General features: G+C 49.1%; 7 protein-coding genes and 1 pseudogene across 7 annotated transcripts, besides 2 other annotated features; all 8 read left to right on the top strand.

Moving 5' to 3' along the window:
- Positions 1–22,052: part of a sequence feature (sequence corresponds to BAC RPCI93-29O4) that runs on past both edges of the window.
- Positions 547–2,958, top strand: Tb927.8.1250 (hypothetical protein, conserved; the record flags this gene model as incomplete). The annotated part of the gene is made up of 1 exon (XM_841868.1): positions 547–2,958. The coding sequence occupies one exon, from the start codon at positions 547–549 to the stop codon at positions 2,956–2,958; it is 2,412 nt and encodes an 803-aa protein (XP_846961.1).
- Positions 3,381–3,407: a microsatellite.
- Positions 4,186–5,880, top strand: Tb927.8.1240 (electron transfer flavoprotein-ubiquinone oxidoreductase, putative; the record flags this gene model as incomplete). The annotated part of the gene is made up of 1 exon (XM_841867.1): positions 4,186–5,880. One exon carries the CDS (start codon positions 4,186–4,188, stop codon positions 5,878–5,880), a length of 1,695 nt encoding a protein of 564 aa, XP_846960.1.
- Positions 7,039–7,590, top strand: Tb927.8.1230 (hypothetical protein, conserved; the record flags this gene model as incomplete). Its single annotated transcript, XM_841866.1, has 1 exon — positions 7,039–7,590. One exon carries the CDS (start codon positions 7,039–7,041, stop codon positions 7,588–7,590), a length of 552 nt encoding a protein of 183 aa, XP_846959.1.
- On the top strand, positions 8,232–8,906 carry Tb927.8.1220 (annotated as a pseudogene).
- On the top strand, positions 9,401–11,461 carry Tb927.8.1210 (hypothetical protein, conserved; the record flags this gene model as incomplete). The annotated part of the gene is made up of 1 exon (XM_841865.1): positions 9,401–11,461. The coding sequence occupies one exon, from the start codon at positions 9,401–9,403 to the stop codon at positions 11,459–11,461; it is 2,061 nt and encodes a 686-aa protein (XP_846958.1).
- On the top strand, positions 12,308–15,550 carry Tb927.8.1200 (vacuolar-type Ca2+-ATPase 2; the record flags this gene model as incomplete). The annotated part of the gene is made up of 1 exon (XM_841864.1): positions 12,308–15,550. One exon carries the CDS (start codon positions 12,308–12,310, stop codon positions 15,548–15,550), a length of 3,243 nt encoding a protein of 1,080 aa, XP_846957.1.
- Tb927.8.1190 (hypothetical protein, conserved) lies at positions 16,716–17,711 on the top strand (the record flags this gene model as incomplete). Its single annotated transcript, XM_841863.1, has 1 exon — positions 16,716–17,711. One exon carries the CDS (start codon positions 16,716–16,718, stop codon positions 17,709–17,711), a length of 996 nt encoding a protein of 331 aa, XP_846956.1.
- On the top strand, positions 18,364–21,684 carry Tb927.8.1180 (vacuolar-type Ca2+-ATPase 1; the record flags this gene model as incomplete). Its single annotated transcript, XM_841862.1, has 1 exon — positions 18,364–21,684. The coding sequence occupies one exon, from the start codon at positions 18,364–18,366 to the stop codon at positions 21,682–21,684; it is 3,321 nt and encodes a 1,106-aa protein (XP_846955.1).

Below are 22,052 nucleotides of genomic sequence, written 5' to 3'. Positions count from 1 at the left end.
AAATGTGATGTGTGGGGACTAGGTAACGACAGGCGGTAATGATTAATGTCGGTTAACTACTTCAGAGGAATGAGGTAGATGAGAAGGTGATGGATGGGCTAATGGGTGGTGAGTACCGTGATTTCTACAGGGAACGTGCTTCGTCACCTATACAGTTTTCGCTTTCTACTCCCCTTCCCAAGGAGATTAGGAGGGGATGGGGGAGTGGTGATGTCGACCTCTCCATAACTTTGTTTGAATCACTCGCGGCTTTTGCAGCGTCTAGGCTCCTTTGACACTTTTTCGTTAACTCTTTTTTTGGTTTTCGTCTATCTTTTCTTCCGTTCCCTTTGCCTCTATCAACTTCAAGTTTTACGAAGAAAAGTGCGAGAACACGGCCTTCATCTCGCTATTTCAACCTCTCTAGATTTCTTGTTCCCCCCCCAAAAAAAACAGGGAGACATCGTTACTCGTTATATTTCCAGGAGAAGGACGGACCCACAGGCATTTGAAAGCATTGTTTGTGTTATCCCTGATTTGCAATTTTTTTTTTTATCACTCTATGCCATGCGACGCCCATTGCGTGATTTGTCTTCACGGGTCGTCAGACGCTGGATACGGTGTGATCCGCTGGTAGCGTTGTTGGTGCTGCTATTTTGTACCTGCGCCTCCGACGTTTCCTCATTAACTGAATTTTCTGAGCCACCCCTCACGGCGGAGGGTGATACGGACCCAAAGCAAACTGTGGAAGGTATTGAACCCGTTAATGGAACGTATTTAACTTTTGACCTCGCCATGTACGCATCACGTCCAGCAAGTCGTGTGGAACTCTCCAAAATATACCACCGTGCCCTTCGGGCCCTTTACGACGAAAGCAATCTCACGGAGGCGCTGACATGGATCAAGAAAGGCGCGGCGATGGGGCACGGACGCTTGCACTGGTTGCTGGGGGTCATGTATGCAAGCGGTGTTGGAGTGCCGCAGTCGGATGCCCATGCGATTATGCACTACAAGTTTGCAGCTCTTGAAAGCATTCCAGAGGCTCACATGGCTCTTGGCTCCCGGTACCGTGACGGTGTTGGGGCTCCCCGCAACTGCCAGCTGGCCGTTTCACATTTCCGTGAGGCGGCGGACGCGGTGGCTATGACGTATGGTGAGCTGCCTGGTTCCATAGGTGAAACACGGTTGCGTATGCTTTTTGGAGGTAAGTGGCACGTTTCCACCGATGAGGAGACCGTCCATGCGCTGATGTATGGAGCAGATGGCGGCGCCACTGACAAAATTATTGCGCTTGGCTACATGTACCTTAAGGGACGAAATGGACAGCGTCGCGATAGACTTCGGGCCCGCAGTTGCTTTCTTAGAGCATTGGAGAAGGGAGACGACGCTGCGTATGGTGCGCTCGGTCAATTGTATGCCACTGGGGATCGTGCTGTGGAGCAGGGTGTTGCACGGGATCTTGCCGTTGCCGCTTCGTATTTTTCAAAGGGAGCAGTGAAGGGTGAGCCAACCTCGCTCAATGGTATGGGGTACATGCACGCGATTGGCTATTACCAAAACGACAAACCTGTAACGGATGCAGGCGCCAAACGTCAACCGGATTTTAAAACCGCGGCGAAGTATTTCAGGAAGGGTGCGAATCGTGGAAACACGGAGGCTATGTACAATTTGGGTGTTTTGAAATTACACGGCCGCGGCGTGCCACAAGATCCTGCTGTAGCGATTAGATTGTTTAAGGTTGCGGCGCTGCGTGGAAGTGTCCTTTCGCTCTGGCAACTCGCCCGTCACGCCCAAATGCAAGGTGACTGCCAGCAGGCTGTGCTTCTTTACAGTCGCGTGGTGGCACACGGCTCCATGTTTAACGAGCATAGTGATGGACCGTACTTCCCACGCGGTGAAGAGACCCCTTTCACTCCCACGACTGACAGTACACTCGTACAGTTGCTGGAGCGGCTTGCATTTGCTGAGACCGGCCACTCCGACTCTAGGCGCCGAGCCGTACGGATGCTGAGTGACGAGATTATTGAAGAGGAGGAAGAAGGGCAGCTGCTCAACGGCATCTTTGCAAAGGACGGTCGACCACCGGAGCGCGCGGTTCAGCAACAGGTGAAAGGAAAGGTGTACTTACAGTGGTACCGTGATCCAAGTGGAAGGCGACAACGAGGCACAGCTCGTGGTTCCGCACCGTCGATGAGAGAAATTGGTAGAGGGGGTGGCCACACCCAGCGAAAAATGCTCCTCTCGCAAAGGGAAGCATACAATATGCTGAAGTTACGACTTTTGCAACTAAGCGCTCTCTCTGGCAACTTCGACTCTGAGTTGCAGCTTGGAAATTTTTATTACAATGGTGAAAGTCGTTTCATTGGTGTAGATATGGCGAAGGCACTGCTTCATTACGAGGCGGCGGCGGGCTCCGGCCACTCTGAGGCACTCTTTAGTGCGGGCTTCATGTATCAGTTGGGCCTTGGTGTGGGCGGCAACATTCGTAAACCTGTGGGGGTGTGGGATGCGTTTGTGAGCATAATTACCAACACGGCACTTGACCCCGACGACTCGGTGGACCCTCAAGAGCTCAAGGGACTTGCAACAGATCCTCTCATTATGCTAGAGAGGCGTTTGTACTTGGCGAAACGTTTCTACGACCACGTTAGAGATGTAGATGGTGGCTTGGGCTTTTATGCGGTGTGGTTCGCACGCCTGTCACTGAACTTCCAGTGGTGGTGGCTATATTTCTGCCGGCAGCCGTACGGACTGAGCAGCTTGCTGCGGCTACCGATGCCGAACGCGAAGTACAACGACGATGTTATGCGAGTTGCGGATGTTGAAGGTGCTTCCACGGAGGGACTGGCACTGCGAGGGGAGTTACATGCGGAAATAACCCTCAAAAGCGCGGGTGGGTGGAAGTGGGATGACTGCGTTCTTGTGTTTTGTGCGACGCTGTTGTTCATGTGCCTACTACTAAGGCATCACGGTGCATGAGGACCAACTGCTGTTTTCGCTGCCGTGTTTACACATATTCATAGGACTGGGTGGTGTTAGCAGCGGGTGAACGAAGTGGAAGCCAAAAGATGCGAGTATGGAAATAAATGACGACACTGAATATGTTAAAGCGAACACCAAAGTGAAATCAAGAGTAAAAGGTGTCCGGGTAAGTTTAATATGGCGTGTCATCGTTGGTGCTGCCGACGGTAGCGGTGGTGTGGTGGTGCGGTAAGAGACTGTGCGCGCCAACGCGGAAATGATGCCACGTGTGCGGGGGAGGTTGGAATGTACAAGTATCCATATATGTGTTTATTCGTTTTTTTCCCAAAGAATTTCGAGCGGTATTTTTGAAATCTTCTTCCTCTCTTTCTTGTTTGAAGTGGTAGCTTGGCGTCTTACCGAAGTGGATGGTTAGAGGAGTGTGTGTGTGTGTGTGTGTGTGCGTGGGATTTACATTTTTTAAGTGTTACATTGTGCGGGGCATTTCCTTGCACATATTCACCTTTTGATGTCATCAGGCGCCCTCCCTACTGTAGGTTGTACCGTTACCGCGTGGAAGCTACGGCAATGCTCCGCGGATACTCGTCTTCTTTGCATCATTCTGCTGGTGTATTGTTTTTTCTTTGTTGTTGCTTGGATATACGCCTTTTCCTAACTGTTTTTGCTGTACATGTCGAATATTTTTCCACTTATTCATTCATGTGACTCAGCATTTGTTCGCTTAGTTCGACGCTGTGTGTGCTTGTATGTATGCGCTTTTCTATGTGGTGCTGAAGAGGTAACTCGTTTGGAGCTCCTGTCCCTGCCTGTAACGTGCCTCTTTCTTCCTGTCAAGCAGATTTGAGGTTTGAAAGAAAGGAGTTTATACATACAAAGAATACTGCGGAGGAGGGAAATTGAAAAAAAAAAAGATCAAGTAAGCGTTGTGCGGCATATTCGCCACAGGGAAACGCCAAGGGTGAAGATTGGACCGTAGTGCAACTGGAATTTTCCCACCTCTTTATTTCTCCTCCCTCTGTACGCACTCACTGCAGACAAGGAGAGAAATAGGGTTGGAGGGACGTGAACGAACGGTAGTTGAGATTCAGGCAAGGGAGGCGGGAACGAAGGTACCCTAATTGGGCTAATATCAAACACACGCAAACATATTTGCGTGTAGGTGCTTTGTTTTTGTAACCTTAACTGTTCCTTGCATTGTAGTTTTGCCGCTACCATATTTTTCCGATGCTTCGTCGAACAAGTTGTTGTTTTTGCGCCGTGGCGGAGCGAGTGATTGAGGAGTTCGACGTTGTTGTTGTTGGAGGCGGCCCAGCGGGACTGGCCACAGCCATTCGACTAAAGCAACTCGGTGGGGTCGCAGGGGATGATTTTCGTGTCGCTCTTGTTGAGAAGGGGAGTGAAATTGGGGCGCATACGATTTCTGGTGCCTGCGTAAACATGCGGTCGCTGGATGAGCTCATCCCTGATTGGGAAGTCGCTACTGATCTTCCGACGCTGACAACCGTAACGAGCGACAACTTTTATTATTTGCGTGACCAGAAACGCAGCTTTAGGTCCCCCATAATACCACCCACACTGCAAAACCACAATGCGCGTATCATGTCGCTTGGGTCACTGTGCAGGTGGCTGTCTGAACGAGCAACGGAGTTAGGTGTGGAGGTGTATTCGGGGTTTGCCGCCGCCCGGCCTGTGCTTAACAGCACTATGACGGCAGTGGAAGGTGTACAGCTTAACGATGTCGGAATCAATAAGAAGGGTGAGAAAACCGAACGGTACGATCCTGGCATGATTTTTAGGGCCAAGCAAACCGTGTTCGCAGAAGGATGCCGTGGTTCTTGCACCAAGCAGTTAGAGAAAATATTCAACCTCCGTGGGAAGCAGAATTTCCAAACGTACGGTCTTGGAGTGAAAGAGGTGTGGGAGGTTCCAGAGGGCAACCATCGCCCTGGTTCTGTTTCGCACACAATAGGTTGGCCACTCACAGATAAGGGCCACGACAACACGTACGGTGGGTCCTTTCTCTACCACTACGGCGATGGTTTGGTCTCCCTTGGGTTTGTTGTAGGCTTGGACTACAAAAATCCTCACATTCGTCCCTACATGGAGTTTCAGAAGTGGAAGACTCACGAGTTGGTAACATCGCAACTGCGTGGCGGTCGGCCGCTTCATTACGGTGCTCGAACACTTGTTGAAGGTGGCTTGGTTTCGCTGCCGCAGTTACACTTTCCTGGCGGTGTGCTCGTTGGCGACTGTGCAGGTTTCCTTAACTTACCAAAGATAAAAGGCACGCACACGGCCATGAAGTCTGGGATGTTGGCCGCGGAGGCCGTGTACGCCGACGCTTTTGTGTCTGGCAGGGAGAAATTAGTGCATGTCGATTGCAAAAGTTACCAAGAGAGGTTTAGGGAAAGTTGGTTATACGAAGAGTTGTATCAGGTGCGCAACGTGCGGCAGACGTTCGCCCGTCACTTCCTGTTGGGCGTGCTGTATACAGGCGTAACAACCCTTCTCACACGCGGCGCGGAGCCGTGGACACTGCGACATCACCAGCCTGACCACAAAAGCCTGAAACCCGCGGCTTCGTGCGTGCAAATTGAGTACCCCAAGCCTGATGGCGAGATTACTTTTGACCTCTTGACAAATCTCAACTTGAGTGGAACGGACCACAACGCTGACCAACCAGCGCATCTGCAACTTCATGATGCCTCTGTACCAATTGACGTCAACCTTTCTCTTTATGATGGCCCAGAGGGGAAGTACTGCCCCGCCAAAGTGTATGAATTTGTGGACGGAAAGCTGGTAATCAACGCACAGAACTGTTTACACTGCAAAGCGTGTGACATCAAGGATCCCACGCAGAATATCGACTGGACGGTGCCCGAGGGCGGTGGTGGTCCCAACTATAACTCACAAATGTGAGAATCTTCATTTGCTTGCGTATTCCTCCCTGACCGCGCCTATGCAACTGGTAATACAGTGCCGTCTGTACTGTTTCCCTCCCTCGACTTCTCCATGTTTGCTTTTTTATTCATTTCTGCCTGGTAGTTTTATTGAGTCCCTATTAACCAATACCGTCCAGCAAGAGGTGAACTGAGAAACAAATAGGTGGACTCCAAACAATGTGAAAGCGTTCTTAACTGTGTGTATGTGTGGGGCGATTTCTATTTATTTTTTGATTATTTTTTTTTGATTCACGCTACAGACATATGACATAACCCGTCTGCTCGATCTTTTGCTGTCCGCTTACTTTTTACTTCTTACAGTTCGTTTCTACTTTTACCGTCCTGCAAAGTAGCTTTTTTACTTTTTTCTGTTCATCTTGCGCGTGTGCTTCATTTCCACCTCCCTTTCACGCTATCGGAATGTGTATGTATGTATGCACGTTCCATTTCACCGGTGCCGTTTGAACTGTGTTGAGCCAGTTGTTGTAACTGGGGGAGAACTGGCTTTTGTGCATGGTGCTCAGTGAAATGGCTCCTGTGGCGTCATAACATTCATCGTTGTTATTGTTACTATCGTTAACTGCCTACCATTTGCTTACACCTGTTTGAGGGCGTATCGATGCAATTGGAGTTTTCGTGTGTGTGATGGAAAGTGTAGGGCTTTTTTTTTTTGTGGCTGTATCAGTAACTGTTATCTATCTTTGCAGTCCTCGCACTTTTCGCTACTTTTGCTTGTATCGTTGCCATGTAAACCTGCCGTTGGAAGCTGCGGTGTACCTTCTTTTGGTTTGTCTGCTTCTACCATCAGACGCCATGTCATTTTTCTTTTCTTCCCCCTTTCCCCTTTTCGCTTTTTCTTTTTTATCCGCCTTTTATTGTTAAAAATAATAATGATGCTGATAGTGACTACGAAATCCTTAGAGCTTCTTTGCAACCGTTGTCGTTTAACACCACCACGCGCTGAAAATATTGCCTGTGGGTGGCAACGCAGATTACATCGTCTACGAGGGCGCGTCAAAGCACTGGAGGATAATAGTGTGGAGTAAATATAAGAAGAAAAAATATATTTACGAAAACGTTTGCTTTTGTTTTTGTTTGTCACAAATTTAGATCCAGAGGCATCCACAGATAGTTCATGTCGCTTCACTGCTTCTTTGGCTTGGAGCTCCGGCCCGACCAGGTTGCCATTTCCCCACCGATGCCACCAGATAGCTCTTTGGTGTTGACGCACTGTTCACTCACAAGCATTGTGCCAGGTGCCGTCACACTGTACGCGCAGAGCCATGATTTACCGACTCGGTTAGCCCTTTGCACCCTTTCCGCGGACAGAGAATTATATTACGTTCCCCTGCATCACATTTTCTCGCGGAAGGTTTCCTTTACTCTTGTTCCCTCTTCAACTGTGGGTTGTAGTGGTGAAGGTCCTACGGTCCACCTAACTGGGTATTTCGAGAGTGATGAAGACCGATATAACGCCGACAAGGGAGACTCCAGCGATGAGGATAGGGATGAGGAGGAAGAGGATTCCAGTGACGGCATGGAGATGGCATCGCGGCGGTCAAGAGGGGGAGAGAAACCCAAAGGAGACGGTGGGAAACCCAAGAGTTCAAAGGGGAAGGCAAACGGTAACGATGGAGGCAATAAAAGGAGCCGCATCGACGCGGAGAAGAAAGGGAAGGGAAATTAACCCGCGCTAATAGTCATGTGGGTATGTCGGATAGTGGAGCGCTGCTCCTCCACCGTGTTCCCCCTTTCACTTCTCCCAGAGGTGCTGTGATTGACGGCTCCCGCTTCCTTTTCTTTTTTTGCCCATACTGTGACGGATTAGGTTATTCTGAACGTTGGCTAACGCGGGTGGCATGTGTTTATGTATGATGTGCCGTGGGGGAGGGATTCATGACGTGAAAATTTAAGTATAAGAGGTGCGTTTTTGTCTTGGCTAAGTGAGGTAAAAGGATGAGTCTACATTTTATAACTGAGGGTGCAGCTAGCCGGCACCGGGCCCAGCTGGGGTACGTACAGGTCATTGACGCCCTCCTGTTGCATTTTCACCTCTTGTGTTTACCTTTTGATTCGAACACCGTACAAATTTCGTACCTTTGCTACTGCTTCTGCTGCCATTATCTACTGCCTTTCCACGAGAATAGTGGGTCAAGAGTAGGGAAGGCGCTTGAAGTGTGAGAGGGTAGACGGACGACAGAAAAGAGGAAAGGGATTAAGTTGAAAGTGCAAAAGAGAGAAAGACTGTTAGGGAAAGAGGAGGAAGTACCGGAGACTTGTGACTATTCCGTTCTTCCTTTGATCACTTTGTTTTCCTTCACGGTTTGGATGGTGCGAACTGTCGTGGCACGGTTAACGATTGCCTCCCCACAGAATATTTTCGCATCCGGTCACACCGAATCTAAGAAGGATACATCGAATAAGAATAAGCTCTCTTCCCCGCCTACAGAATGTGCCGCCCACTCCAAGAAGGTGGAGGTGTCATACCCTGTTGGGAGCACAACATTGCAGTTAACTGGTGCCCATTTCAGTCTTCGTGGTGGTCCTCGTAGCGACAACATCGATGGCAACACCAGGGACGGGGTTGTTGTTTTATTACAGGCGCACGTCGGCGGTGAACTGGACTCCGAGGCTCGAGTCTTCACTGTGGCGGCTGTCGCCTTGGGGGGGGCATCAGTCCATGGATGGTGCGGAGTACCGTTCCAATAAGCGGTCACGCGTCAGTGACAGTCGGCAGTTGGCTCTACCCGATGATGGGCAGAGGGAAGTTACGACGAGTCCTCGTCCCGGTAGCAGACCACTTACTGCCTTCGTGAAGCTCGACCTCCGGCTGCAAATGGAGAGAGTTAGTTTCTCTCTTGTCGCAATCCCAGCCGGGAAGGGTGATGTACATGCAACCCGGGACAACATACGCAAGGATAAGGGTAATAATACTTCAGCTGCTGCCAACCGCAGCGTATTGGCGACGGTGATGGGTGTGGTTTCACCCTTGGTCCTCTAAGAGAGGGCGCAGTGGCAGTGGTGGTACGGTCTTAGGGTTGTGGTACAGTGTGACGCCACATTAATTACTTTCTAGGCATTAATTGCCGAGAAAACGCTGAGGCAAAGCACAGAAAAGATGAGGAAGGCCCCCTTTTTTTTCGTACTTCACAGACTGCTGAGTTCTAATGAGTAATTTCCCTTTCCTTCCCCCCGAATGCCTGAAGAGACTGAACCTGTTGACACCTCTGCACTTTAAGTGGACTACTCAGAGCATGCATTTTCCCATTTGTTATCGTCGCTTCTCGCCCGCCGCTGGTCCGACGTAATGTAAAATGGATTACGCACTCGCGAGCACAGTTAAAGGCTCGAAAACCCTTAGCAATAAAGATTGTGTTTAAAGTTGTACCGGTGCTTGGTAAAGGTTCCACGCGTTCTTTCATTCCAAAGGCATTAGCAAAGAGATCTTTACGTTTCATTTTGCTGTTTTTTTCCCCCTCAAATAACTGCTTGCACGAATGTCTGCGCCTCTTGCACCGCGTCGCACTCGCACTGTCGACTTGGAATTGATGACGAGGGAAGAACTCATTGAACTTGCCAAGAAACAAAGCATAACAAACCGTGAGAAAACCCAGTATATTGCCCACCTGGAGGAGCTTGTGAAGGACATCACCAATCAATCGTCTAATGAAAAGGTGTGCCCAGCAGCCGCCGTGGATTCAGGCGAAGTAACAACGACTGAGGTGTCGCAGCTCCAACACTCCTTGTTGCAATTGCAGCAAGAGATAGAGCAGGAGCGCGTGACATTTGCTCAGGATATGAGTCGAAGTGAGGAATTAATAACGGCTTTACGTGAGCAGTTGGAGGAAAAGACAAGAGAGTTTCAGACGCTAAGGGAAACAGGAAGCACAGTGCTCACACAGTCGGATGGAATCGTCGCCGCACAAGCCAAGGTGCTAGAGGCCTCTGTTCAGGAGAGAGTAAGGGAGTTGAGAGAGTATGACAGACTCGAGCGTGAAAACCATAAAAACCGTATTAATCAACTGGAAAACGAACTTCAGCGCCTCCGAGAAAGTCAGCAAATAACCGCGCAACAATACACTGCAAGTTCTGGAGGTCCAAGTGCCGAAGCCATAAGGGAAAGCATAGATCGTGAAGTGAAGGAAAAGGTCGAGCAGTGGCAGGATCGAGTGCGAACTGTGGTGGAGCAAGACAGAAAAACAATTCAGGATCTGCGGAATGAACTTTCCCGGTATCAAGACTCGGACCTGGAGACCCAGTCTAGGGAGGAGGCCATGCATGCCTTACAGCAAGAAGTGGAGCAACTGAAGGCACAATTGGCTGAGGCTCAGCGAAGCCATGATGAAGTTGCTGTGGCTAGTGAGGTAAAATGTCGTGAAGTTATGGAGTCTAGGGAGGAGGCCATGCATGCCTTACAGCAAGAAGTGGAGCAACTGAAGGCACAATTGGCTGAGGCTCAGCGAAGCCATGATGAAGTTGCTGTGGCTAGTGAGGTAAAATGTCGTGAAGTTATGGAGTCTAGGGAGGAGGCCATGCATGCCTTACAGCAAGAGGTGGAGCAACTGAAGGCACAATTGGCTGAGGCTCAGCGAAGCCATGATGAAGTTGCTGTGGCTAGTGAGGTAAAATGTCGTGAAGTTATGGAGTCTAGGGAGGAGGCCATGCATGCCTTACAGCAAGAGGTGGAGCAACTGAAGGCACAATTGGCTGAGGCTCAGCGAAGCCATGATGAAGTTGCTGTGGCTAGTGAGGTAAAATGTCGTGAAGTTATGGAGTCTAGGGAGGAGGCCATGCATGCCTTACAGCAAGAAGTGGAGCAACTGAAGGCACAATTGGCTGAGGCTCAGCGAAGCCATGATGAAGTTGCTGTGGCTAGTGAGGTAAAATGTCGTGAAGTTATGGAGTCTAGGGAGGAGGCCATGCATGCCTTACAGCAAGAGGTGGAGCAACTGAAGGCACAATTGGCTGAGGCTCAGCGAAGCCATGATGAAGTTGCTGTGGCTAGTGAGGTAAAATGTCGTGAAGTTATGGAGTCTAGGGAGGAGGCCATGCATGCCTTACAGCAAGAAGTGGAGCAACTGAAGGCACAATTGGCTGAGGCTCAGCGAAGCCATGATGAAGTTGCTGTGGCTAGTGAGGTAAAATGTCGTGAAGTTATGGAGTCTAGGGAGGAGGCCATGCATGCCTTACAGCAAGAGGTGGAGCAACTGAAGGCACAATTGGCTGAGGCTCAGCGAAGCCATGATGAAGTTGCTGAGGGTGTGGCGTGTGGCAACTCTGCATCTTTGCCTCTTACTTCTAAAGTGGTTGAGTGGATGGACGCTGTTGGTGCAGCGTTGTCACAATCTGATAAGCAGGAAACGGTGCTTGTTTCCTCTCTTGACGGATGGCATGCTGAGGGAAACCGCAGGGATGAAATATTTTGCAAGGTGATACAAGTTTTTCGTGCGTCTATGGCTAACTTGCAGTCGGAACTTTTAAACGTGGCTGGTGAATGTGTAAAACTGAAGCGCCGTGTTGTGGAACTTCAAGCGCTGGGTAAGTGCGGCGTTGCCTAAGTGGATTGTGAAGTGTTGAAGTCATCCCCGTTGGGAAAGTGTTTAACCTGTTTTTATTGTGCGTCTGCATATATTTATTGAAGCCCTGCTCTTTACTGGATTAACAATATCGTTCCTGTTACTATGGATATCCTGGTTGTGCGCACTTTGCTTTTACATTCATAAGTTTTTTCAGGTGGCACTTCTATCTACTTGCCTGACGCGCTACATCGTCTCCCTTTATGTCTCCCCTTGTTCACCTTTCGTTGCCCGCCTTTTCCACTTATTGGTTTACACTCCTTTTATTCATTCTGTTTTTCGGTTAAACTCCAAGATTGAGGGAAAGAGTACACCCGAAAAGGTCAAAGAAACCTTAAAGATAGGAAGCCCGGAGACGAAAGAAGGGAGAAAGAAAACAAAAAGCAGGAGGGTTGGCGGAGCCGAGAGGAACGGATCGCTTGCGAATCCTCCAGTTAATATTTGACTCCACTGGTCTCTTTTTGTTGATTTAGTTGCTTCTATCTAAATTTTTTGTATTACGTGGCCACTAGACCGCATATTTGTAGCTTCCGTCTATACAGCACATACGAAGCAGCATCTAAATATACACATTCAGAGCAGTGGGCGCGTGGTGCCATTCACTTGTTGTAAAGCAACAGAGAACTTTGCACAAAAAAAAAAAAGAAAAAAGGAAACAAAAGCGGCAAACACGATTCTCGAAAAAAAAATTACAAAAAAATCGACGAAATCACTTCAGAGAGATTAAATTCAGCAAAGACATTACGAAAAGGAAGGGTCTCAGAAATATCTGAAGTATTTTCATAAAGATATACAGATCAGTTCGCATACTATCAAACTAGGAAAGACATGCATCCACTTGAGTCACCGCAGGAACATAAGACACAAGTATCACCGGAGAACAATGGCAATGAAACAAAAAGCGTCCTGCAAAAGTTATTTACTTGCAATGAAGATCCAAAGCCCCTATACGAGGAACTTGGCGGCGTTGAGGGTATTGCCGAACGACTTGGCACGAGTATAACAGATGGCATCGACTCTTTTTCTGTAGAGAATCGGCGTGCTGTGTATGGGAGGAATGAGCTTCCTGAGGAGGCTCCGCTGACATTCTGGAAGATTTTAAAAGCTGCATGGAGTGACCGCATGATCATACTTTTGACCCTTGCCGCATGTGTGTCGCTTATCCTCGGGTTAACTGTGCCGGAACCCGGACACGAGAAGGTTGACTATAAGACAGGTTGGATAGAGGGCACCGCCATTCTTATGGCCGTGATTGCAGTAACCTCAGCATCGTCTATTCAGGATTACCGCAAGGAGTTGAAATTCCGTGCTCTTGTGGAGGAGAACTCTGCTCAGCCAATCTCCGTCATTCGTGATGGTCACAAGGTTACGGTGGATGTGACAGAAATTGTTGTGGGTGATCTTGTGTCCTTGTCACCGGGTCTTGTTATCCCTGTAGATGGTTTATACGTACGTGGTTTGAGTGTTGTTGTTGATGAGTCGAGTGTGACTGGCGAGAATGATCTGAAAAAGAAAGGCGCCGAACATCCAATCTTACTTTCTGGGACTGTTGTGAGTACGGCTGAGGATGCTTACATTCTTGCGTGCGCCGTCGGTGAGTCTTCTTTTGGTGGAAAGCTGCTAATGGAATCTCGTCTCGACGGTGAACCGAGGGCGACTCCCTTGCAGGAGCGGTTGGATGAGCTGGCCGCTTTTATTGGTCGAGTTGCAATTATATCCGCCGTTCTGCTTTTCATAGTACTTTGTATCATCGAAATTGAGCGAATTGCTACAAACAAACAACAATTTTACCCGAAGAAGTTCCTGAACTTTCTCCTACTTTGTGTGACGATTGTTGTCGTCGCAGTGCCAGAGGGCTTGCCGTTGGCGGTGACGATTGCTCTTGCGTACTCACAGAACCAGATGCAGAAGGACAATAATCAGGTGAGGCGTTTGTGTGCTTGTGAGACAATGGGCAATGCAACACAGATTTGCAGTGATAAAACTGGGACGCTGACTCAGAATCGTATGACTGTGGTACAAGGTTACATTGGGATGCGGCGGTTCCGTGTCTCGAATCCCGGAGATCCCTCGTCCACGGTTAATCTGGAGGGTGTGTCTAGTGATGCACAGTCGTTACTAATGCTTGGTCTTGCACTGAATAGTTCGAGTGAGAAGGAGCTTTTACCAGGTAATGTGGGAGCTGAGTCTGACTTACTGTCTCGATGGACGTGGCGTACCGACAAGGGCAACAAAACTGACCAAGCGATATTGGATTTTGTGGATCGCGTGTTGATATCGGTACCGGGTAGTTGTAATGACAAGGAGCTTCCACACCAGAAGTTACGCATGACAAACCGCAGCCGTGGCTTTGCCATCTTTCCTTTTACGAGCGAACGGAAGTTTATGACTGCTGTGGTTGCAGGTGCGGATGGAGTTGTGATGCAGTACGTGAAAGGGGGCTCTGATCGTGTGCTTGGCATGTGCAACCGATACTTGTCGTCAGAGGGTCGTGAGGAGCCGCTGACGGAGGAGGTAACTGAGATGATCACTGAGCAGATACGGTCAATAGCGGGGGACGCAAATCGCACAATCGGCGTGGCATACGGGCGTATCGGTACGGACGGTGCGGTTCCCGAGGAGGAACCCGAGGGACCATTTGTGTGGCTTGCACTATTAGGCATCCAGGACCCGCTTCGTCCAGAGGTTGTGGATGCTGTGCGAATGTGCCAGCGTGCGGGAGTGACAGTGAGGATGTGTACGGGTGACAATCTCGACACAGCCGTTGCAATTTCTCGGCAATGTGGAATTTACAATCGACTGCGTGGTGATCTTGCGCTCACTGGGAAGGACTTCCGCAACCTTGTGTATGACACTTATGGTGACGAGGCGAACATGGAGAAGTTCTGGCCTGTTCTTGACCGGATGATGGTGATGGGGCGTTCGCAGCCTCTGGACAAGCAACTGCTCGTACTGATGCTGATGCTCCGTGGTGAGGTCGTTGCTGTGACTGGTGATGGGACAAATGACGCCCCTGCGCTGCGTCTTGCAAATGTGGGTTTTGTGATGCGCAGTGGCACGGATATAGCGGTGAAGTCCGGTGATATTGTGCTTTTAGACGACAACTTCCGTTCTGTCCAGCGTGCCGTTGTTTGGGGGCGGACTGTGAATGACAACATCCGCAAGTTCCTGCAGCTGCAATTAACCGTGAACGTTGTTTCTTTTCTAGTAACTGTTGTAGGTACCCTCGTGAGGGAGGGTAAGTCTTCACCGTTAACGACTGTACAGCTGTTATGGGTAAATCTTCTTATGGACACACTTGCGGCGCTCGCTCTCGCAACGGAGCAACCGACAGAGGATTGCTTAAATCGTGGTCCGTCTTCCCCCCGAGCTCCCCTTGTCTCACGTCGAATGTGGTTCACAATTTTTTCCGTTGCCACAGTTCAGCTAACTGCTTTCTTTTCTGTGCTCACGTTTGGTGGAAAGTATTTTGGGGAGGATGAGAATGGCAAGCATTTGCACCGAACATTTCTATTCAACGTTTTTGTTTTCGGCACTATATTCCACATGTTAAATTGTCGCAAATTGTACCGAGAACTTAATGTGTTTGAAGGGATGGGTCGGTCGGTATTTTTTATTGTTGTCGTCGGTTCGTGCATTGCGTTTCAAGTGTTGGCCATCTGCACCTTTAACGACTTTATGGGTGTCCGTCCCCTTTCGATCAAGCAATGGGGTGTAAGTATCGGTATTGCTGCCATTTCACTTGTTGTGGGTATTTTGAGCCGGGTGGTGAGCATCAGGGAACCTGTGTTTGCACTGATACCAGATAGTAGAAATGTCGACGGTAGTGCCTCTCGCCTCATCAAAGATGTTTCGGTGGCTGCGGAGCAGAGGCAGCGGGAGACGGACGGGACAAGTGACGCCTCTTCGCTTCTTGCGGGTCGGTTGCGTGCGCAGTCGCGGTGGCGTAGACTTCAGGCAGAGCATGTGAAGAAACCTCGTGTTGTTAATGCATTCCGCCGCGCATGGACGGATCGCGATATGAAACGGGGCTCCACCCGACAACTTTATGACACATTAAGGATGGTATGAATGTTTGTCTTTTATACCCTGACCTTACCCCTCATCTTTTAATAACTTTTTCCTCCTAAATGATTTGTTTGGATCGGATGAAGAGTTCTCCAGTCCCGTTCGTAAGCTCTTTTATTGTTATTTTGCGTTCTTTCTAATAATAAATTGCGGTGCGGAAGCTTGGCGTGGATTCCTTCCACACGGTCATTTTTTGGTAACACCACCGTTGCTGCCCTACCGCATCATTTCCACCCCCCCCATTTCGTTATTTCTCAGATCTTTTATTTGAAGCGTTTCGTCCCTGTTTTGCGGTGGTATGACAGTTGATGTGAGGGACTGGAGTGGATGGCTGAGGATGCATAAGAATGGTGGGCCCTTTGCTCCGCGTGACATCGAGGAGGGGCAACAGAGAATATCAAAAAGAAAATGATACAAAAAATGTGTACGACACCGTTCATTTTTCTCTTCTCTCTTTTCATTGGCTTTCTTTTTCCCTTTTTTAGGAGAAAAGAAGTTATTTTTCGCTATTTTACTTTTTGCATACATAATATGTTATGTATCATACGCTCCTAATGGGCTTCGCACTTACATATTCTTCTGCGTACTCCTCTTTTTAAATTGAAGGGGCTGCGTAGCGACTGTTTTAGCTTCCGCTCACTCGTCCCATTTTATACGTTTTCTGTTTTTTTTCTGTTCACAGCAACCAGCGTTTTCATCTTCTTGTGTAAATCTTAAATGTCCTAACACTATCCCCCCTCTTGTCATCATTTTACTATTCTTTTTAGGTTTGATGGTTGGTGTTTGATGCTTTATTTTCTTACCCTCCGGAGGGGTGAAGGAAAGGGCACAGGACACGTTAAGGTATGCCATTATCGAAACCTCCGGGAAGCTTCGGGAGCGGAAAATGTTTACGGAGTATGATAAATTGATCAAGATTTATCAGAGATTCGTGTGCTGGTGTATGGGTCCACCGTCGTAGTTGTGCATGCCGCAGCTTCTCTTCTGTCTTGCTCATTGTTACAAATTTCCTTTCATCCTATTCTTCTTGTCAATTTCAATGTTGCTATTATCTGCCGTCGCCCCATGTGGACACAAACTGCTTCATTGGCTTCCGGGTTTTAGGTGCGTATGTTGAGAGAAGCACCGATAGGGTCCATCGCTTCACGTTTGAGCCGCTTGCTCGAAAATGTTTCACGGTTTTCCGCAGGTTCAGGTCGTTTCCGACGACGCCCCCACTGGCGAATCGATATTCGCGAAGGATAGTGATTCTCACGTGGAACTGCCGCCAGCGAAGAAAGTTCGCATATCATTTCCCGCCCTCACACATCTCGGCAGCTTCTCGCAGGATGCCACGTGCCACAGTGCCGTCGGCGGACGTCTTTGTGGAGTTCAACAAGGGGATACGATTCTCATCACGAGTGTTCTTCCCAGCCTGGGAGCTTCTGGTGACGCAGAGGATGAGCGGGATGACACGGCCGAGAGTAAACAGCAGCAGAAGATGTACGAGAAAGTAAAGGAGATGCTGCGTAAGGAGTGCCTAGACAGTTATAGCGTAGGTTACTTCATTGTTTCCAGTGCTTGTGTGAATGATCCCTACTCGGTTGTGACAGCTGATCGGTTGGCGAACTTGGCAATTGACGGTCACCCAAGTGTGCTTCTTGTCTACGACCCCTTCCGTACCGGCCTAATGGGTAAGTTGTACCTTCGTGCGTTCGTGCCGACGGATGCATTTCTCGACTTTTCCAGAAAGAACAAAAAAACCAAAAAGACTGACAAGAAGAGTGGGATGCAGGAAGAAGCACGGCTTCTGCGTGCGTGTTCGGTCCCCAAGCAAGGTGTGCTTCGCGAGGTGAAGGTGGAGGTGGAGGTGGATGCTTATCAACTTTTTTGCCTAAACGGCATTGATATCGCACCGTTGCCAAGCAACAGTACAGTACATCACTCTGATTCTATGGCTGATTACAAGGTTGCCCTCCTTGAGTCTGTACAGCGAAACTTAAGTGATTTGGAGGGCAAACTCAGTCGGGAAACTTCCAGAAACCAGCGAGATGAAAACAATGTACCCCCCGCACGTGGAGTGGACACAATGTTGGCACTGGTGCAACTTAGGGAACAGGCTCAGCATCTAGAGGCTCTGTGCGATGGTACCCTTCTCATTTCATCACTCCTACGTGACCTGTAGGTATGTACCTGAGAAGCAACTCTACAGTGAACAGCCTGTGGTCATTGGTGATAAATGAAAGCGAAGGGGAGCAATAACAACAACCAAATATTACCAAGTAATGCGGAAGTGCATAACTGCTTCTTCATGAGGATGAAGCAGCCGGACTGAAAGTAAGCGTAAGAGAAATTGTTGTGTGAAGTAAGAAACAGGATAAGGTTAATGGTTTCATGGTGTGCCTGTGAACCGGCAGTTCGCATACGTCTGTGCAAGGGGCCCCACTTCACCCTTCTGTACTTTCGGTGACGCGCAGGTAATATTAACGGAAGAGGCCGATTAGGGAATATTAGGTGTAGAAAGGGAGGGGGAAGACCAGTGGATGCTTTTGTGTTCACCTTTCTTTCCTTACGTGACTCAAAAGTCATGTTCAATTAACCACTTAGGAACACTTCTGTCACTCCCTTTCCCTGTCTCTTTCTTTCCCTTCATTGACTTGTAACAATTATATCAAATGCAGTTTTGAAAAATAATGAGAATAACGTTAGGTGTCATTTGCGATACAGGTAGGTGATATTTCTGGATTGTTGTTGAGTGGCCCAAAGCGAGTACAGGATAAAGTAACGTTTGGTTGCGCGAAGTGTGACCGAGTGGGAGGGAAAGTTTTGAGGGAGTGATGATTTCCCCAAAAGACACTTCGAACTACGGTACACTTGCCGGCCGCGGTCGAGAGAAGCAAGCGTTTTTATCCACTGGCCTTACCAGAAGTGATGGGTCCGTTGCAGTGGAGGTGGAGCTCGAAGATCGTATCGGCATAGGGATTAAGGGAGAGCTTCACACCTTGTTCAGTTGCGTCGGTGACGCTAAGCCCCTATACGAGGAACTTGGCGGCGTTGAGGGTATTGCCGAACGACTTGGCACGAGTATAACAGATGGCATCGACTCTTTTTCTGTAGAGAATCGGCGTGCTGTGTATGGGAGGAATGAGCTTCCTGAGGAGGCTCCGCTGACATTCTGGAAGATTTTTAAAACTGCATGGAGTGACCGCATGATCATACTTTTGACCCTTGCCGCATGTGTGTCGCTTATCCTCGGGTTAACTGTGCCGGAACCCGGACACGAGAAGGTTGACTATAAGACAGGTTGGATAGAGGGCACCGCCATTCTTATGGCCGTGATTGCAGTAACCTCAGCATCGTCTATTCAGGATTACCGCAAGGAGTTGAAATTCCGTGCTCTTGTGGAGGAGAACTCTGCTCAGCCAATCTCCGTCATTCGTGATGGTCACAAGGTTACGGTGGATGTGACAGAAATTGTTGTGGGTGATCTTGTGTCCTTGTCACCGGGTCTTGTTATCCCTGTAGATGGTTTATACGTACGTGGTTTGAGTGTTGTTGTTGATGAGTCGAGTGTGACTGGCGAGAATGATCTGAAAAAGAAAGGCGCCGAACATCCAATCTTACTTTCTGGGACTGTTGTGAGTACGGCTGAGGATGCTTACATTCTTGCGTGCGCCGTCGGTGAGTCTTCTTTTGGTGGAAAGCTGCTAATGGAATCTCGTCTCGACGGTGAACCGAGGGCGACTCCCTTGCAGGAGCGGTCGCAAAACTTAGTTAGCTTCATCGCTCGAGTTGCAATTATATCCGCCGTTCTTTTTTTCATAGTACTTTGTATCATCGAAATTGAGCGAATTGCTACAAACAAACAACAATTTTACCCGAAGAAGTTCCTGAACTTTCTCCTACTTTGTGTGACGATTGTTGTTATTGCAGTGCCAGAGGGCTTGCCATTGGTGGTGACGATTGCTCTTGCGTACTCACAGAGCCAGATGCAGAAGGACAATAATCAGGTGAGGCGTTTGTGTGCTTGTGAGACAATGGGCAATGCAACACAGATTTGCAGTGATAAAACTGGGACGCTGACTCAGAATCGTATGACTGTGGTACAAGGTTACATTGGGATGCGGCGGTTCCGTGTCTCGAATCCCGGAGATCCCTCGTCCACGGTTAATCTGGAGGGTGTGTCTAGTGATGCACAGTCGTTACTAATGCTTGGTCTTGCACTGAATAGTTCGAGTGAGAAGGAGCTTTTACCAGGTAATGTGGGAGCTGAGTCTGACTTACTGTCTCGATGGACGTGGCGTACCGACAAGGGCAACAAAACTGACCAAGCGATATTGGATTTTGTGGATCGCGTGTTGATATCGGTACCGGGTAGTTGTAATGACAAGGAGCTTCCACACCAGAAGTTACGCATGACAAACTGCAGCCGTGGCTTTGCCATCTTTCCTTTTACGAGCGAACGGAAGTTTATGACTGCTGTGGTTGCAGGTGCGGATGGAGTTGTGATGCAGTACGTGAAAGGGGGCTCTGATCGTGTGCTTGGCATGTGCAACCGATACTTGTCGTCAGAGGGTCGTGAGGAGCCGCTGACGGAGGAGGTAACTGAGATGATCACTGAGCAGATACGGTCAATAGCGGGGGACGCAAATCGCACAATCGGCGTGGCATACGGGCGTATCGGTACGGACGGTGCGGTTCCCGAGGAGGAACCCGAGGGACCATTTGTGTGGCTTGCACTATTAGGCATCCAGGACCCGCTTCGTCCAGAGGTTGTGGATGCTGTGCGAATGTGCCAGCGTGCGGGAGTGACAGTGAGGATGTGTACGGGTGACAATCTCGACACAGCCGTTGCAATTTCTCGGCAATGTGGAATTTACAATCGACTGCGTGGTGATCTTGCGCTCACTGGGAAGGACTTCCGCAACCTTGTGTATGACACTTATGGTGACGAGGCGAACATGGAGAAGTTCTGGCCTGTTCTTGACCGGATGATGGTGATGGGGCGTTCGCAGCCTCTGGACAAGCAACTGCTCGTACTGATGCTGATGCTCCGTGGTGAGGTCGTTGCTGTGACTGGTGATGGGACAAATGACGCCCCTGCGCTGCGTCTTGCAAATGTGGGTTTTGTGATGCGCAGTGGCACGGATATAGCGGTGAAGTCCGGTGATATTGTGCTTTTAGACGACAACTTCCGTTCCGTCCAGCGTGCCGTTGTTTGGGGGCGGACTGTGAATGACAACATCCGCAAGTTCCTGCAGTTACAGTTCACGGTGAATTTGGTGTGTTTTTCATTAACCGTCGTAGGTACCCTCGTGAGGGAGGGTAAGTCTTCACCGTTAACGACTGTACAGCTGTTATGGGTAAATCTTCTTATGGACACACTTGCGGCCCCTGCTCTCGCAACGGAGCAACCGACAGAGGATTGCTTAAATCGTGGTCCGTCTTCCCCCCGAGCTCCCCTTGTCTCACGTCGAATGTGGTTCACAATTTTTTCCGTTGCCACAGTTCAGCTAACTGCTTTCTTTTCTGTGCTCACGTTTGGTGGAAAGTATTTTGGGGAGGATGAGAATGGCAAGCATTTGCACCGAACATTTCTATTCAACGTTTTTGTTTTCGGCACTATATTCCACATGTTAAATTGTCGCAAATTGTACCGAGAACTTAATGTGTTTGAAGGGATGGGTCGGTCGGTATTTTTTATTGTTGTCGTCGGTTCGTGCATTGCGTTTCAAGTGTTGGCCATCTGCACCTTTAACGACTTTATGGGTGTCCGTCCCCTTTCGATCAAGCAATGGGGTGTAAGTATCGGTATTGCTGCCATTTCACTTGTTGTGGGTATTTTGAGCCGGGTGGTGAGCATCAGGGAACCTGTGTTTGCACTGATACCAGATAGTAGAAATGTCGACGGTAGTGCCTCTCGCCTCATCAAAGATGTTTCGGTGGCTGCGGAGCAGAGGCAGCGGGAGACGGACGGGACAAGTGACGCCTCTTCGCTTCTTGCGGGTCGGTTGCGTGCGCAGTCGCGGTGGCGTAGACTTCAGGCAGAGCATGTGAAGAAACCTCGTGTTGTTAATGCATTCCGCCGCGCATGGACGGATCGCGATATGAAACGGGGCTCCACCCGACAACTTTATGACACATTAAGGATGGTATGAATGTTTGTCTTTTATACCCTGACCTTACCCCTCATCTTTTAATAACTTTTTCCTCCTAAATGATTTGTTTGGATCGGATGAAGAGTTCTCCAGTCCCGTTCGTAAGCTCTTTTATTGTTATTTTGCGTTCTTTCTAATAATAAATTGCGGTGCGGAAGCTTGGCGTGGATTCCTTCCACACGGTCATTTTTTGGTAACACCACCGTTGCTGCCCTACCGCATCATTTCCACCCCCCCCATTTCGTTATTTCTCAGATCTTTTATTTGAAGCGTTTCGTCCCTGTTTTGCGGTGGTATGACAGTTGATGTGAGGGACTGGAGTGGATGGCTGAGGATGCATAAGAATGGTGGGCCCTTTGCTCCGCGTG

The sequence above is a fragment of the Trypanosoma brucei genome, chromosome 8, assembly GCF_000002445.2.
Source record: "Trypanosoma brucei brucei TREU927 chromosome 8, complete sequence".
NCBI lineage: Eukaryota > Euglenozoa > Kinetoplastea > Trypanosomatida > Trypanosomatidae > Trypanosoma > Trypanosoma brucei.
Note: the sequence above shows the minus strand (reverse complement) of the source record. Positions and strands in the feature narration are given on the sequence as shown.